The following is a 16,630-nucleotide window of genomic DNA, read 5'->3' as shown; positions in this document are numbered from 1 at the left end:
CTCCATTTCCTGCCACCCAAAACCCTGGGTGGGGATTTGTGTCTGGGCTGGGGCCATGGGGAGATTTGTTTATCAGTAGTGGTGCAAGAGGGAAGTTTCAAAATTAACTTCGGTAATTGTTCCTTCTCTCAGTCTCACAATGCATCGTTAGCAGGTACCCCTGCAAATAAGATACCTTGCTTTTGTTAGCCTGGACCTTCCTTTGGTGCAACACCTGGAGTGACCTTCCTCCAGGAGTTATCCTTTAAAAATCAAACCGGTTGCCTTGAAATCTCTATCTGTTCTTCTCCCAAGGTCTCTATTGTTTCCACCAACTCCACAGTTACTTAGCCCTGCTACATTTCATCATTTAAAGTTGTAGCTCTTGGAAGCAGCATCTCCTTTTTGTGTGAGATTGTGCAGAGGATTACCTGGATAACCTCCTGGATCTCTGCTGAATGGGGTCTGGGAATCTGCACTGGGGGAGAGCAGGAGGGGCAGCTGCTGAGGCTTTGAACTCCTCTGCTGGTATTTAATTATTTACCTTGGCTGGGAAGGCAATCACTGTTATCTGTAATCAGTCCAACAGATCTCAAAGCTGTGCTTGACAGCTACAGATGTGTTTCCAGTAGCGTGTGCTGAGTTGCTCTTAACTTTTTCCCTGGGGAGGAGCGATATGACCTCAGGTATAGTGATGTAGCCAACATCTCCAGTGTGAGGTCCCAGGCTAGATTTAACCTGCCTTTATAAAGTGGCCAAGCAGTGGTTTCCTACTTGCACTGCAGGTGGGCTCGGGTTGGTGGGTCACCACCTCTGAGTAGGTCACAAACCCGATCCACCCTGGCCGTATCCAAACTTCCAGGTGTGCTGAGCTGGAGAGTTGCTGTGTGTGATACCAGCCTGCTCAGGGCAGGGCACCAGCTTCTGAAAAAACATAATTTTGGGGGGAGAGCTTATCCTTGTGAGAAACACCCATTCCTCAGCTCAGGAGAAGGGATCCTGGTGCAGTGGATGTGTGATGCAAACACCTTTTGGTGTATTCTTCACTCCCTTGGAGCTTGAGAGAAAGTGGCTTTGAAACAAACATACTTCTTTATAAACAACCCAAGTAATGAAAAAACAAGTTCAAATTAAATTATGATCTTTCTCAGTGAAAGAGATGTTTATTACTCTTGAGTGTGAGATGAACGAGCCTCTGACCAGCCACAGGGTCACAATGATGCTGATTCTTGCAGCTATTTTTGCTCCATAGATCTCTAACCACTTCACCCAAACCAGCAGCTGACCTGGCCTTTTAAAGTCAAGCTCTGGAGAGGGGAAAACATGACTTTGGTTTGGTCTGTGTGTTTCAGGAACTTCTTAATTACAGATATAAGATAGTCCTATTGACTTAGGCAAGAGGTGAGAGTTACCACATGTTTCTGATTCTTTGTTCTAACAAATGATCCAAAACTTTGTGGCAACCAGCCTGCCAGCACATTTCTGAATGGAAAAGGGCACTGAGTATCTCCCATGTCTTAGAGATGGGGAGGGAGTACAATGTGCTCAATTTAATAATGAGCAGGCAAAACAGGAGGCACTGCTTGGGGTCATAATTTTTTGGTAATGGATTTTAATATATGGCTTATAGAAGCTTGGTTAGAGCTTTTTAAAGGTTGGACTTGATGATCTTGGAGATCTTTTCCAACCTTAATGATTCTATTCTGTGGTTCCTGGTAGATATAAATGCATATTTTCTTTATCAAGCTTTTAACTCTCAGTCACTCTTAGGTCCCTGTTTTTACACCTTCTCACAGCCTTGTCCAGGCTTGTGCCTCTGCTTTATTTCTCCCTGTAATCTCTCCCCTCGCAGAACAAACCGTGGCCGTGCTTGGGAGAGGAAAGCTCAGTTTTTTCCTGGGTTTCTCTTGGCTTCCTTCTGCTTCTGCTCCTGCTCCTCCTCCCTCTCCTCCCCATCCCTGTGGTGTGAGCGGCCGCCGCTGAGCGGCAGCGCTGCCCGGGGAACAGCCGTGCTGGGGACCCTGCCCAGTGCCCAGGGGGAGCAGCAAACCCACCCCCTCCAGCCCCTTCCTCCTCACCCCTCCAAGGCACAGCGTTTGTTTCTCCACAGTCCCTGGATTTTGTGTGTTTGGGCTTGGTACCTGCCAGCAGCTCTGGGACTGGATATTCCCACAGGAGGTGGTGCTGGAAGGAGCTCTCTCTGTGCTGGGCAGGGGAGTTGGGGTCACACCGCCCTGTGCTGGGTGTTTGTACATCCCTAAACAGGGGTCTCTCACCCCAACGGATTGCCTTGGTCTGGATTACAGACTCTTGATCCCGGCTTAACATGTAGGAAATCCCAGAAACAGCCCTGAAGGAGTGTGTTCATGAGAGCTTATCCATGCTTAAAGGTTGTTTTCATTTAGCTACTTTTGCATCCATTTTTAGTTTAAGGTCTGTGCAGCTTTGTGGACAGCGAGACTCTGTGGGGAGGAAGGCTGTGTGGCTCTTGGTTTTCCCATTAACTCATCTGGTTGGGAATTGCAGCTCTTTAATTAAACCAGTGCAGTACGGACTGGCCTTGAGGTGCTATTCTAAGACACTTGCATTCACATCTGCTTTTGGGTAAAACTCAGCCTGTTTGAGGTTGGCCTGTGCTATTGTGTGTCCGAGAGCAGGAGGAAGCAGAGAATCAATCACGGGGTGTCTCACCTCCCTCCCAGCATCCATCCCTGTGTGTGCAGTCGGCTGGGACTGCCCCTCGCCCTTCCTGCGGTCTGCAGGGAGTCACAGCAGCACAAGGATTTAATTCCCCAGCATATGGAGAGCCGAGGGAAGCGCTGGCCCTGGCTCAGAGCCGCCCCTGGAGCGGAGGGCGGTGCCGACAGCCGGGTCTGTCGCCTGTGGTTGTTGCAGTCGAGCTTCCCCCACCGCCTTTGCCTTCTGCTCAGTCAGTAAATGGCTCCCTGTGAACTCCCACGGCACACGCGGGAATGCCGTGGGATCCGAGCGTATCATCTGATGTTTTTGTCCATGTGGCACTTGTTTGGGTTGCAGTTGGGAAAGCTGCTGCATCTACAGTGCCAGCAGTGCACACAACAGCCTGACTGTGGCCAAGAGGACGTGGAGACTGGCGGGGAGAAGTTGATTCCTTCGAGTTTGGGAGTTTATTCCCCACCCTGATATGTGGGCTGGACCAAAAGAGTTATTTTTAGTTGATGATAGATGGAAAAAAGAAGTTTAGGCTAGGCTTAAAACTGGCATCCATTGGAAGTACCAGCGGAAGTGCTGAGGAAGGTGGTAGATTTGCATAAAACACTTCCTGCTGCCTCCATCAGATGCTGAGAGAACTAAAAAGGACATGAAGGGTTGTGGTGCCAAAAGCTGAGTGGCCACCCTTGGCCAGGCTGGCCCTGAGCACAGAAAGCTGCTGACCTGGGAACAAAGGATCCTGCCGAACCCAAACATGTTTGTGTTAATCCTGGCTGCTTCCTGGCGGCCGAGGAGAGGAAGCAGAGCCTGTGCCTCCGACAGATGTACAGTGAGGAGATTACAGGGTGCGATTAAACACCCTCTCCATCACATCCTCCCCTCCTCGGCCGGCGCATTCATGGGCTGTCCCAGGCTGCCTGCCAAGCTCGGGCAGATGTAACAGGCAGCAAATACTTCATGTCCTGTGTCCATGCCTGGTTTGGAGCCGTTTCCAATGCCAAGGTTTCTGTGAACACACCGCCCCTTGCACCAAAAGCAGGAGCTGGACTGGCCGTACCTGCCTGCAGGGAGTGGGATGGGGGAAGGCAGGAGAACACATGGAATTCACGCCATCCAGAAATGATGTATTTGGCTGAGGTACTGTTAAAACTAAAACACAGGTACTTACATGAGTATAACAGGGTTTGCTAAGGGACCAAGTACTGAAGAAGTTGGGAAGGATCTTTATTTTGATGGTCTGACCTGCTTTTTGTCTGCTACACTTGCAGTAGATTTCAGGGCTGGGAAGGACTTGTTCCCTCTTTGTGTGGGTTTAAGTGGTGCCTGATATTGCTGTTGACAGTCTTAGTGCCAAGTGCTGCTCTTTCCGTGGAAATAATCTAGGCTGGTTGCAAAAAATCAGCTATTTTATTGTGTGTTTAGGTTAATTAATGTGGTAATGGCAGAGTATGTTCCATTATCAAACAAAAAGCTGGTTCTAATATAAAAGAACTCATTGTGGAAATTGAACCCAATTGTTCAGAATTGTCCTCATGTGAGATGTGCAAAACCTCATCAGTCAAGTGGGTTGGATTCAACTCAGTAAAAATTTTAAAAAGTCACTTTTCTTGGGTGAGGGCTGTAGCCTCAGTTATGGCACTGGAGCAGTTGCCATTGTCTGAACCACGGGCAATTCTGTGCAAAGAGGTCCAACACGAGTTCCTGTAACCACCAGCAATGTGCCATTGTTTTGGGGAAAAGGAAAAGTTGCATCAGGTTCTGCTAATGACACTTGTATGGCCCATATTGCCCTGCCTGTGCTCCAGAGAGGACGTGGCTCCATCAGAGGCAGCACCAGGTGACACTCGGGAGTTGGGAAGCCACAGGACCATCCCTCTTCATGGAGTGCATTGGCACAGGCAGAGCTGCCTGTGGGTTTGCAGCTCCTGGAGGTGCACACAGCTTGGGAGGGATCCCAGGAATGTGCACAGCTGGGATGGACCTGCTGTGCCACAGCCTGGAGAGGCGGATACCTCCTGTGGTGCCATCCCAGGAATCCACATGGCCGTGCCTCTTCCCTTTCTCCTTGCCTGCACAGAAATCCCTTTCCCTGAGTGCATGAGGCAACTGTTTGGCAAATAACAGCAGCCTGAGCTCCAGGGAGAGCACTCTCTCCTGTAGCTGCCAGGCTGGAGGCAGGAGCAAAAGGCAAAGGGAATGACTTGGGATGAAGGTCTAAGCGGCACCATCTGCTTCAGAAGGACATCATTTCTAATTCGGCAGCAGAGGAGGCTCCTGGAGTTAAGTAATCGGGAATAGCAGGCTCCTGGCTGGAAAGTGTGCCAACCCTCCTGGCAAAAAGCTGTTAAATCTCTGTTGCTGGCATGTGAAAGCAGTTCTGTGTAACAGGGCTCTAAAGGCTGTTCTTAACTCTTGCTGTACGTAAAAAAATCAATGTAAGGCACTTTTTATCTTGGAATGGCATGTGGCCAGGTGTTGGGAATAAAGGGGGAAGGTGGGTCCTCATCGAGGTATGTGAACAGCTCCCAGTCTGCTCCTCCTGTGCTTCCAACAGCCAGATGTGGGCTGCCAAAAATGCACACAAAATGGTGCCTGTTTTAACAGCTTTAGCAGGAAAACACAGGGCGTGATGAATGATTCATGAGGATCAGTAGGACCAAGGTATTTACTGCCCCTTAAAACCAGTGCCTGCCTGCCAAGGGGTGCATTTGCAAGATGAGTGATCACAAAATCCTCTGCTGAGCTTTTGGGACCCAGTCACACACTTGGCTCCACTTTTGCTGAGCCCTTACCCCTCAGTCTGCAAACACGTCCAGCTCAGCAGCCAGGACGGGGAGCCTTTCATTCTCCAGATGAAAGCACGAGCTGTTGGGCATCTCCCAGCGAGCACAGATACAAACAAGTCCACATTTCACACTCCCCCTTCCTGGGGTGGCTTCCTTGGAAGCTTTGGCCTTCATCCTGTTTGTCTGATTCGCGATCAAAAGAGTGTTGCTGCCTACGTGTGTCTTGAAGCAGTTTCTTCTATCGTGTCTCATATGAACGTCCCATTTCTTCATTAAAATAAAATGAAGGTAATGCAATCAAACAAGATCTGTCTCTGCAGTTGTCATCTTTTACTGATAGTGAGACCAGGGCTGGGCAAAGTTCTTCTGGAACCTTCTTTGGTATGTGGGGGAGGAGGATGCTGCACGGTCTTACGGGTTTTCCTGCCGGGGGAGAGTTGGATCAAAGATCCTGAGCCCCGGCCATCCTGAACACAAAATAGTTGGATTGTGAAACATGTACTTTTTTCAAGTTTGATCTGGATGTTCTTTAATCTTCAAATTAAAGGAAAAATTTCTTGTTTGACACAAAACAAAACTATGTTTTATTTGGCCAGCCAACCAAAAAATTAGCTCTGTCCCCAGTGTTGGTCCAAGCTCCCTTGCCAGTTGTCCCTCCACAGCAACCCTGCTCTCCATGCAGCTTTACCAGTCCCAGACTAGACCTTGTTGCTGGAGAGTTTGCAAGAACAAGAGAGTTCAGTCACTTTTTTTAAGTTCAGTTTAGCTATTCTGGTTTAAATTCATAACTATTTGTTCATATTTCATCTCTGTTTTATAGGTGTTTGTATTCTGCCTTTTTAGGCTGTTAAATGATGTAAGCTGCTGCAACTTTATTTTGTGAGGTTTTGCAAAGCATGATATGTGTATATGTACATTTTCTTGTATTCCTGGTGAAGCAGAGTGTTTGATGCAGCTGAAGGTTTCCATTGCCTGTGGAACCTCCCTTTATATGGAGGTTTTTGGTCAGGAAACAGATGAACTTGGTGTCCTTTAGCACGACATTTTCACCTCTGCAGTCTCCTCTGGGATGTAACCAGTGAACCTGTTGGCTGTCCCATGGGATTTATGGATTCATTTTGTATCCATTTCCTTGTGCCTTGGAAAGACCCTTGACTCCAGTTATGGACTGTCTCTGTTTTCCAGCAGAGGACAGACCTGCAGACCTCTGTACCATCCTCAGCTGAGAACCTGCAGCTTGGTGGGGGAGGAGGTGGGATTTTTCCCAATTCCTGATGCTGTTAGTGGTGTGCTGGATCTTTTCTCCCTTTAATGTTTGTTATCCTCCTCAGGAAACATGTCGGAAGTGCCAGGGGCTGTGGAAGGAGCACATGAACCTCACCTGTGAGCAGCTGGCTGAGAAGGATGACATCAAATACAGGACATCCATGTAAGTGAACTCCACAACCAGGGAAAAAGGGAGGTGTGGATGAACTGGTAATCACTGGGCAATGGTGTGGAGAGGGAGACACCCCCCACAGGCCCTCAGTTTCTGCTGGGTGTCACCACCTTCCAGCAGAGAGGTCCTGGGTGGGTCAGAGGGCTCCCAGGATGGGATTTCTGTCTGAAAGATACTTGGCAGCAGATCCAGGGGGTAATTTGAGAATGTGGGAAAGTTGTCAGCAGCCCAGCCTGCTCCTCTGGCTGCCCTGGTGTCTCCAGGCTGGCACCTGGTGCTGCTCAGAGGTGAGAAACCCCCATTAACATTGCTGGGGGAGAAGGGAGGTGTTGCACAGAGGCAAAGGAGTGGATTGAGTCACAATAGGTCGTCATTACCCTTTGAAAATCTGGAGTGGAGACTGCATGGTTTGCTCAGCTGCTGCTTTATGGGAGAGAGGATGTGTTTCCTTGCAGATCTTGTCCCTGTTTCTAACCAGTTTGTAGGAGTTGTTACAGACTGGAGTCACATTTTGAAATACACAGGGGTAAATCCCCAGTGTTTCCCTAAAATATTTTGCATTTTAATTTCTCTTATTGCTGCAGTAAATGACAAAATCCTGTGCCTTTAGGAAACAAGGGAAGGTTCACCCATGGAGTTACGTGTCTGGTGCAGCCAAGTGGGACTTGCCCACATTGCCCAATCCTTTGCTCTGATTTAGAGTGTCTGGCATGAGTTGAGGTTTTGAATGAGTTTTGAATGACTGTTGCTTGCTCGTCTCTCAGTCTCTAATTCAGAACAAAATCTTTACAGATATGATATGATTTCTTTTCCCTGCTACTCCTTTCCCCTGTAGGAAAGAGGGATGAGAGGGAGGAACAAGTTGTCATGTCCCTAATAAGGAAAAAAAACCCCAGTTTCAGAACCTTTAGCAGAATGTTGCTGTGCATAGATGAGTCTAACTGTCTGATACAATAAAAACTTCCTTTTTGAAGCCCTGCATAAGGAAAGGGAAGCACAGCTGGAGTTCAGGCCAAACTTCCTGCCTTGCTCAAAGTTTCCAAAAAAAAAAATCTGCATGGACAGCATCCTGTTGAGTAGAGGAGGGAAGAGCAGCTGCAGCTCAGAGGAAAGTCAGTCTCAATTTGGGCTTTTTTGTCTCTATTGTTAGCACATGTCCAAAAGCCTGGGTGCAGGTCGTGGTGGGTGTAACTGCATGGGAGCTTTGGGTGGCTGCAAGGCAGGGAAGGTCCCACCTCACCATTCCCTGCTCCTCTGGTTGTGCTGCTGGAGCAGTTTGTGGGGCTGTGATCCTCAAAAATACCTCCCTGCCATCTCCCAAATGTGTGTTGACTTTGCAGGTCCACCACTGAAGTAGCAGGGTGGGGATGCCTGGCTGAGGATGATCCCTCCCCACTGCCAGGCCAGCCAGAGAATGGTGCTTCCTTCATGAAAACACACTGTCCTTGCTCTTCTGTCATCAAATTTCACTTCTAGGTTGTGAATTAAAGTGTAACATGATCTCTGGTGGTCAGGAAATTGGCCCTTAGGATGATAATTTATATTCTTACATCTTTTAATTAAACAACCAAGGCTTTCTTCCATTTCTGTGCCAAAATAGCATTGCTGGGAGCAGCGCCTGTGCTGGAGCACATGCCAGGATGTCCCTTGGGAACAGGGACTGTGCTTTGTCCTGGATTCCCACTTGAGCTTTCTTAGAGTAAACTCATTTCTCAAACCTAAAGCAGCAATTTTCCAATTTTCTGGAAAATTTTAGGAGAAGAGGGAAAGCCCAGTCTCTGTGGGGAAAGCTGTGACTGTTTTTCACTTACTGATTTCAGTTTAACAAAAGCCAAGTAAATCTGGAGAATAGCAGCCAGGCTTGGAAAAGAAATACATGGTCATGGCAACTTGTAGCCAGAGCAACAAGCAAACATAAAACTAGCTAGAGGTGACAGCCAAGGGTTTGCTTTTCCTGAACTTTATCTCCCTGGCTGTATTTCTCCACAGCCAAGTCAAGCATCCACGTGCCCTTTGGCCTTGGACTTGCAGCTAAAATTCCTCCCAAGCCAGAGCCTGGCGCTTTGGCTGTCCTGGAAGCCAGGGCTGGGGCTGCAACACTGAGCCAGGGATTGACTTCCCTTCTCTTACTTTGTTCTTGAGTTGTCGTGGACTGGCTCCAAGTGGAGCTGAGCCCAGACCTCTTTGAATTACAGAATCGATTGGGTTGGAAAAGACCTCCAAGATCATCAAGTCCAACCCTTGGTCCAACTCCAGTCCCTTTACCAGATCATGGCACTCAGTGCCACGGCCAATCTCAGCTGTAAAACCTCCAGAGATGGGGAATCCACCCCCTCTCTGGGCAGCCCATTCCAATGCCTGAGCACTCTCTCTGCAAAGAATTTTTTTCTGCTCTCCAACTTCAATTTCCCCTGGCAGAGCTTGAGCCCCCCTTGTCCTATTGCTGAGTGCCTGAGAGAAGAGACCAACCCCTACCTGGCCAGAACTTCCCTTCAGGGAGTTCTAGACAGTGCTGAGGTCACCTCTGAGCCTCCTCTTCTCCAGGCTAAACACCCCCAGCTCCCTCAGCCTCTCCCCACAGCACTTGTGCTCCAGTCCCTTCTCCAGCCTCGTTGCTCTTCTCTGGCCCCGCTCCAGCCCCTCAATCTCTTTCCTGAACTGAGGGGCCCAGAACTGAACACAACACTCAAGGTGTGGCCTCCCCAACGCAGAGTACAGGGAAAGGGTCTGTTGCTGTTCTTTGGAACAGTGGTGGACTGTGGGGATGGGGTAGGAGGAAGGAGGAGGGGGTTAAAGCATTGCTGGGGCAGTGTAACTAATTGTATCCCAGGCTGCAGAGTCAGGCACCCCTGTGGTAACTCTTGTCCCCTTCCTGCAGAGAAGAGAAGATGACAGCTGCCCGGATTAGGAAATGCCACAAGTGTGGGACCGGCCTGATAAAGTCCGAGGGCTGCAACCGCATGTCGTGCCGCTGCGGCGCCCAGATGTGCTACCTCTGCCGGGCCGCCATCAACGGCTACGACCACTTCTGCCAGCACCCCCGCTCCCCTGGGGCGCCCTGCCAGGACTGTGCCAAGTGCTCCCTCTGGACAGACCCCACAGTAAGTAACAAAGGCCTTTTGTGAAGGATTCTCACCCCAGTTTCATTCACAATTCCCGCACCAGTGCGTTGAAATACGTGCCTTCCACCAGAGTGGTTGGGTTTAGCCAGCACAGCTTTTTCCCCTTCCCAAGGCAGCTAAAAACCACATTGGTGCATCAGCACAGAGTCACAGCTGACCACAGCTTGGAAGGAGCTGGTGTTGCTTTAGGGAAAAACAGCTCCTGTCAGACAAAGGCTTTGGCTGGAAGTTCTCTGAGTGCTGTCCTGGGGAGCCAGGCTTGTAGGAAGAGCTGGTGGGGAACTGCTGGCACCAGGCACGGTAACCGGTGTTGGGATTACTGGGACTCAGTCCTAGTTTTGCAACTGAGATGGTGTTGGCATGACTTGGCATCTGGAGGGAAGAGGAACTGTGTTTTTGGTGCCATATCATCTCACTGCTGGTTCTGAGTCCTGTCACAAAGATGGACCCGTTGGAAAACAGTCTGCAAGTCTGGAGTTGTAGTTGGGTCCATTCTCAGGGCTGTTGTCAACAGCTGCAAAGAGAGCCGTAGTAACTTAATACAGCTTGGAGCTGTGACAGGCATGGGAAAACTCGCTGCAGCGTCTCTGTAAATAGAGGTCCACAACAGCAGAAATCTGGGAGGAATGTTTGTAGGAGCAGGAGTTGAATTTCCTGATTTCAGCAAAGCCATAGAGCAACAATGTGCATCTGCCTTCCCAGGGCTTGTCTGAGCTTCCTTTTTCCTCGTGTTTCTTTGTCTCAGGCCTCTGCAGCTTTCCAGGCTGCTCCCAGCCCCCTTCTCTGCAGGGGATGTGCACAGTCCTGTGCCTGCACAGAGCCAGGGAAAAGCCACTCTGAATCTCTCCCTTCTACCTTCAGGCTCTTGGGGATCTCCCAGCATGTCGCAACCAGCGTGAACTTCCTAGTTCTCTGCTTGCCTGCTTTTATTCCCTGCATTATCCTGTCAAAGCAAGCTGTTAAACTACACACAGACACCTCCTTCCAGGCACCCCTGTAGCGTTTCCAGCACCTGGCTATGTGCATCTGGGGTTCCTGTCCCTCTCCTCCCTGTTTCCCAGCAGGATGCGATCCAGGGTTCGGCAGCGCTGCCATCCCTTGTTCCTGTCAGGCTGCTGATTGTGCTGGGTGAGGGGGTTTGTTCAGAGCCAGAGAAAACATGAGGCCTCTCAAAAAGCTCGTACTGTACTTCAAATAAATAAATAAATAAGCAGCACAAAGAGGCCACTGTCACCAAGCCCTTTCCAGCTCTCTAATTAACCAATGTTGTGGCAGAGAGAAATTTCCCACTGTCAGCACAGAGCTGGCACTGCCTGCTCTTGTATTTTTGTATTATTTTTATGGATGACAGCACTGGTGGGCTGGGGAGGTGAAGTTGGGTGACTGTCCTCACTGTAGTGTGAAGAGTAACGTGAAACACAAGTGTTGGCTTGGGGCTGAAACAGTGGTGGGTACCTGAGTGTATTGTCCTCCTTCATGAGGGGCTTGGTGACACCATCCCAGCCCTCCTGGGTGTTCTGTGCTCTCATATGAGACAGGAAAACAGGAGTTATCCTGGTAGGTGTGAAGAGAGGAAAGGAATTTGAGTCATGACATGAGGATTTGAAAGAGCAAAAGGCTGTTGCATCAGTAGTGTCCTGTCCATTGTCAGGGATGATGGGTGGACCTTTGAAGGATCTGGTTTGGGTCTTGGTCACTATTATTTACAGCAAAATTCATGTTCCTTTAAAACAGGGGACCTTTGTTCTTTTCCAAATGTTTAATGTTTTCCAAGACTGAAATGATTCTTGTGAAAGTATAAGTAAAACCTATTCGTTAGCTTAGGTTAAAAACAAATTAAAGACAGTCCTCTAGGAACAGCAGCATCTGTCAGCCTTTGTCTCAAATGATCTTGAGAGAGTAAAGCAGAGGCTTCAAAATTTCCCATAATTAAAGGTTAGTTAAAATCTTGTCCCTACGCTGTAATCAGGCTGGAGTCTGATTTAGAAGTCTCGGTGCAATATTCGCTGCACTGGGCTGTGGGCAGCAGATTCCAGGGGGACAGGCAGGAATCGCTTTTTCCCTGCCTTTCTTCTGGAACTAATCAGTGCCCTGCACCCCTGTAGGAGATGAACATGTTCCAGGAGCTCTTCCCAGGAAGCAGCTTGGCCAAAACTCCTCCTGTGCCTGCCCTGCAGTCCGTGTGGGCTCTGACTGGGCTCACTGGGAGCTGCAGGAGAGGCTGATGCAATATTGCCAGAGACAAAACTCGGGAAGGAGCAGTGGGAATAAAGCAAAGGAGAGCTGCAAATATGGGGAAAGGTCTAGAGGGGCCATTCAAGGAGCAGGTGAGGTCACCTAGTCTGTTCAGCTGGAGAAGAGGGGGCTGAGGTCAGACCCCATTGGGGTCTGGACCTTCTTTATGAGGGGCCACTCCAATCTCTGCTCTCTGTGACAGAAAGAAAGAGCGTGAAGTTGTCAGAGCAGGTTTAGGTTGGATCTCAGGAAAGGGCTCTTCCCCCAGAGGGTGGTGGGCACTGACCAGAGTCCCCAGAGCAGTGGACACAGCCCCAAGGCTGCCAGAGCTCTAGAAGTGTTTGGACAGCTATCTCAGGGACAGGGTGGGATTGTTGGGGTGTCTGTGCAGGGCCAAGAGCTGGACTGGGTGATTCTTGTGGGTCCCTTCCAACTCAGGATGTTTTGTGATTCTATAAATTGGCTCTGGGATGCAGGGGCTGTGTTTGCCCTGATTTCTAAGTATCTTTAGCACACCTGAGGCTGCTGTGTGCATTTTATCCAGTTTTTACAAATCCCAGGATGCAATTTGATTAATGCATTTTGACTTTTTTTGTAAACCAGGTTCTGCCCTCGAATGTATAATTTTGAATTTAACACTCATCTTTGGGCTATCAGGAATATTGCACAGCAGCTTTTTTTCGCTTTAAGATGTTTTCAGTAAACTTCTAAAACCCTCCCAAAAGCCCATCGTTAAAAGTTCAAAGCAGAAGACTAATCATCATGAGGTGTTTGCAATTATCCCTCCTCATGGTGTTATAAAAATATGATATTGAGAGAAGACTGTGTAAAACTTCAAATGCATTAAGGAAATGCATGAAGTGCAGGCGCTGCCTTTAGGATTTGGAAGGGGGGGAAGCTCCCTTAAATTTAGGATGTGGGGTTTGTGGTGGGTTGGGGGAGGGGGGGTGGTTAACTGCTATAAAATGCCTCAATCACAAGCATATGGTTAATCCAGGGAATTTGCAGAAACCCATCGATGTGGAATGGCTGTTGCTAAAATAACTCTGCATTTCTTGAACGGCAGCGCCTGCCTCGTCCCCATCGCGGCCCCCTCGTCCTGCAGCCCTGCGGATGGATGCCCTGCTCAGTCAGAGCACAGCCTGCTTTATCCCTGAGCACAGCCTGCTTTATCCCTGAGCACAGCCTGCTTTATCCTTGAGCACAGCCTGCTTCCATCCCTGCTTCCATCCCTGAGCAGAGCCTGCTTCTATCCCTGCTTCCATCCCTGAGCAGAGCCTGCTTCTATCCCTGCTTCCATCCCTGAGCACAGCCTGCTTCCATCCCTGAGCACTGCCTGCTTCCATCCCTGAGCACAGCCTGCTTCCATCCCTGCTTCCATCCCTGAGCACTGCCTGCTTCTATCCCTTCTTCCATCCCTGCTTCCATCCCTGAGCACTGCCTGCTTCCAACCCTGAGCACAGCCTGCTTCCATCCCTGAGCACTGCCTGCTTCTATCCCTTCTTCCATCCCTGCTTCCATCCCTGAGCACAGCCTGCTTCCATCCCTGCTTCCTGCAGCACGGGGCACACGCCGGAGACAGCCCAGGCCTGTTCTTGCTCAGACTCTCCGCAGCTGATCTGGGAATGATTTGAAACAAAACCCCTCAGTCAGTCCTTTGGAAGCCTCTGTCGTGAAAAATCATTTCAAGTTTATTAGTAACGGCTGCGGCCACACGTACGTGGAGAAAAAAAGCAGTGAAGAGGCAGAAAGGGGGAGGCAGCACTGGGGAGGCACTTTCTGAAGCAGGGGAGGGGTTGCACAGCCCAGAATAGTCACCAGGTCTCTTGTTTTCCCTCTTTCAGGAGGCGGCAGCCGCTTTCCTGTGACACTTAATAATTAAAGATAACGAGAAGCACAGGAGATAAAAACAGAGTTTTCAAAAGCTCCCTGGCTGGCACTTTTGTTCTGGGCAGAGGAGGTTTTATTTGCAGGGAGGTTGTCTCTGTGTGACTTGCAGGGCTTTTATCTCCTTTGCTGCTCTATTTTCTCATTTCCAAGGGCAGTTTGTTTCTCTTTAGGCTCTTCCTGCATGTGGCAGGACCCTGTGTGGGTGCTGGATGAGGCTCCTCTGCCCCAGCATTGTTGTAAGGCCTCCCTGCCATGAAAAGGTGCCTCTCTTACCAACCCATCCTGGCTGCTCAGCTAATCCATCCACTGACCCCGCCATCCGTTCTGCCGTGATTGGCTCCGTGCTCGCTGCATTCCCTGGACTCAGTGGGAGAGGGCTGAAAGGAGAAGCTCCTCCATGCCAAGATCCTTTCCCAGGTGGAGGATCCCAGGCCAGGCTCCCACACTGACCAGGGGATGAGTGTTTATTGTTTTTGGCTGTGGAACTGGGATGGGTCCTGCACAGAACATCCTGCGGCGGGTCTGGGGCAAAGCTCAGTCCTGTTTTGCCACTTGAAAACGCAGCTGCTGTTAAAGGAGCGTGTTTGCTTTCTGCAGTGTTTGCAGATAAAAAGGGTGAATACATCCCAGAGATCCTTGGCATTTTCCTCTTGGCCACCTCCCTTCTCCCGTGATGCAGCAGAGTGTGGGGAAGGGCCGTGCTGTAGCATTGCCCTGCATTTCTCTGTCACAGAAGAGCCAAGTCACATCCTTGCTCCAGAAACACCCAGGCTGGCCAGTGCTGAGACCCCTCAGGGTCTGGGGGTTGCTTTTTCCTTCTTCTTCTTAATTTCTTCTTTTGTTGTTGCTGTAGGCAAGGCAGCTGACAGGAAGATGACAGTTAACTTGACAAGATAAATCCCCTCTATCCACACAGCCTGTGAACAGGCTATTAAAATTATAATCTAATCCTTTATTAAGGAACTTGAACCCGCTCGGGAAAACGGACACAAGGAGCTTTTGAAATCGTTCTGCAGCCTCCACCCCATGTGATGTTAAATGGTTTCTCACCACAAAACCAGCCATAAGTGTGCTAATGAAATCTGAATTTTTTGGTGTGGATGCTTCACCCCTCGATGAACCTGTCATCTCTCTCTAATTACCAAAAAACAGTCTTGGCTTCCAAAGAATTAGAATTGTGTTGCAAAATTCCCTAAAATAGCTCTGGGACTTATTTTTTTTTAAATTCTGACCTGCATGATATGTATTAAGCAGAACTTGTGGCATCAGCTTTTTTTCAGGAACATCCTAAAATTATCTTGCTGTTTACGTATTATCAATTCTTTTGTTCCATTGGGATGTGGATCTTTCTTAAATACTGCAGGTATTGAACTGTGCTGTGTATTCATCACTTGCCAGATTTAATGTCGGCCTCTTAAGTAGGAGGGTGCATGTTGTGCAGGGTGTTTTTGTTCTTTTAACAGATACCAGTTCTTCAGAAATACTGATGCAAGAAAAATTCCAGGCCAAGGCTTGGTATGTGGCATTAAACGTAAGCACTTCCAAACCTGCCAATGGGAAAATGCACTTTTATCAGCAGAGGAGCAACAGAGCTGATAATTCTGTTCTTGGAGATGTGTCTTGTTGCGCCTCTGCTGCAATTTGCAGTTGCAGAACTAGTCAGGAACTCGTCATCCTGATCCAGGTCTGTTCCTGGCAGGATTTTTGCACCCAGGGAGTGCTGTGAGCTGTGCCCTCTGAAACCCAAGAGGGGCTGAGTGGGGACCTCTGGCTGCCGCATTTAGGGGATGTGTTTTATGTTGTCCTGGTGGGCTGGGAGTCATTTTGGAGGTCTGGCAGGTGGGGTTGGCTGTTCCAGGTTTGCCCTGGTGCTGTGGGAGCTGGAGGAACTGGAGCAGGATCACCCTGGGTGAGGGTGCAGCTGGCTCTGCCCCGGGGCAGGTGGATGTGTCCAGGTCAGCTCTGGTTTAAACTGGGAGGATTGAGCAGCCCTTGCTGCAGGAGGATCCTGTGGAGTTGTGCTGTTGGTTTGGGCAGCACTGACAGAACTGCAGCGTCACAGGTGGGGGCAGGATGGTGGTGTCCCTGGAAAGCTCCTTTTCAAAGAGTTAATCATAGATTTTTGGTGGAAAAGACCTTAAATATCATTTTGTTCCACTCCCTGCCATGGGCAGGGACACCTCCCCCTATCCCAGGGTGCTCCAAGCCCCATCCAGTCTGGCCTTGGACACTCGCAGGGATGGGGCAGCCACAGCTTCTCTGGCCAACCTGTGCCAGGGCCTGCCCACCCTAACAGGGAAGAATTTCTTCCATAATCACAGATTAAAGTAACAATCTTTTTGTTTTTTAAGTTATGAGGCACTTCTGCACATTTTTAGGCTTTAAGGTGAGGTTTCCTCACCTGGTGTGAGGAAAGGAGTTAAGGTGATCTTGCTCAGCTGGGCTTAAAATATATTTCCTGTCATACAACTAAAAAGAAAAACCACCTT

The 16,630-nt window shown here is 49.3% G+C and overlaps 1 protein-coding gene across 2 annotated transcripts in view; it reads left to right on the top strand.

Annotated features, from left to right (window-relative positions):
- Positions 1-16,630, top strand: part of RNF216 (ring finger protein 216) — an 81,129-nt gene that overhangs the window by 58,741 nt on the left and 5,758 nt on the right. For both annotated transcript variants that reach the window (XM_071571230.1, XM_071571231.1), the window contains exons 14-15: positions 6,788-6,885; positions 9,773-9,995. In XM_071571230.1, the coding sequence (XP_071427331.1) occupies positions 6,788-6,885; positions 9,773-9,995 (321 nt within the window). The remainder of the gene's footprint in view (positions 1-6,787; positions 6,886-9,772; positions 9,996-16,630) is intronic.

Source organism: Pithys albifrons, chromosome 16, assembly GCF_047495875.1.
Source record: "Pithys albifrons albifrons isolate INPA30051 chromosome 16, PitAlb_v1, whole genome shotgun sequence".
NCBI classification, from domain to species: Eukaryota; Metazoa; Chordata; class Aves; order Passeriformes; family Thamnophilidae; genus Pithys; species Pithys albifrons.
This window is presented reverse-complemented; position numbering and strand designations above follow the sequence as displayed.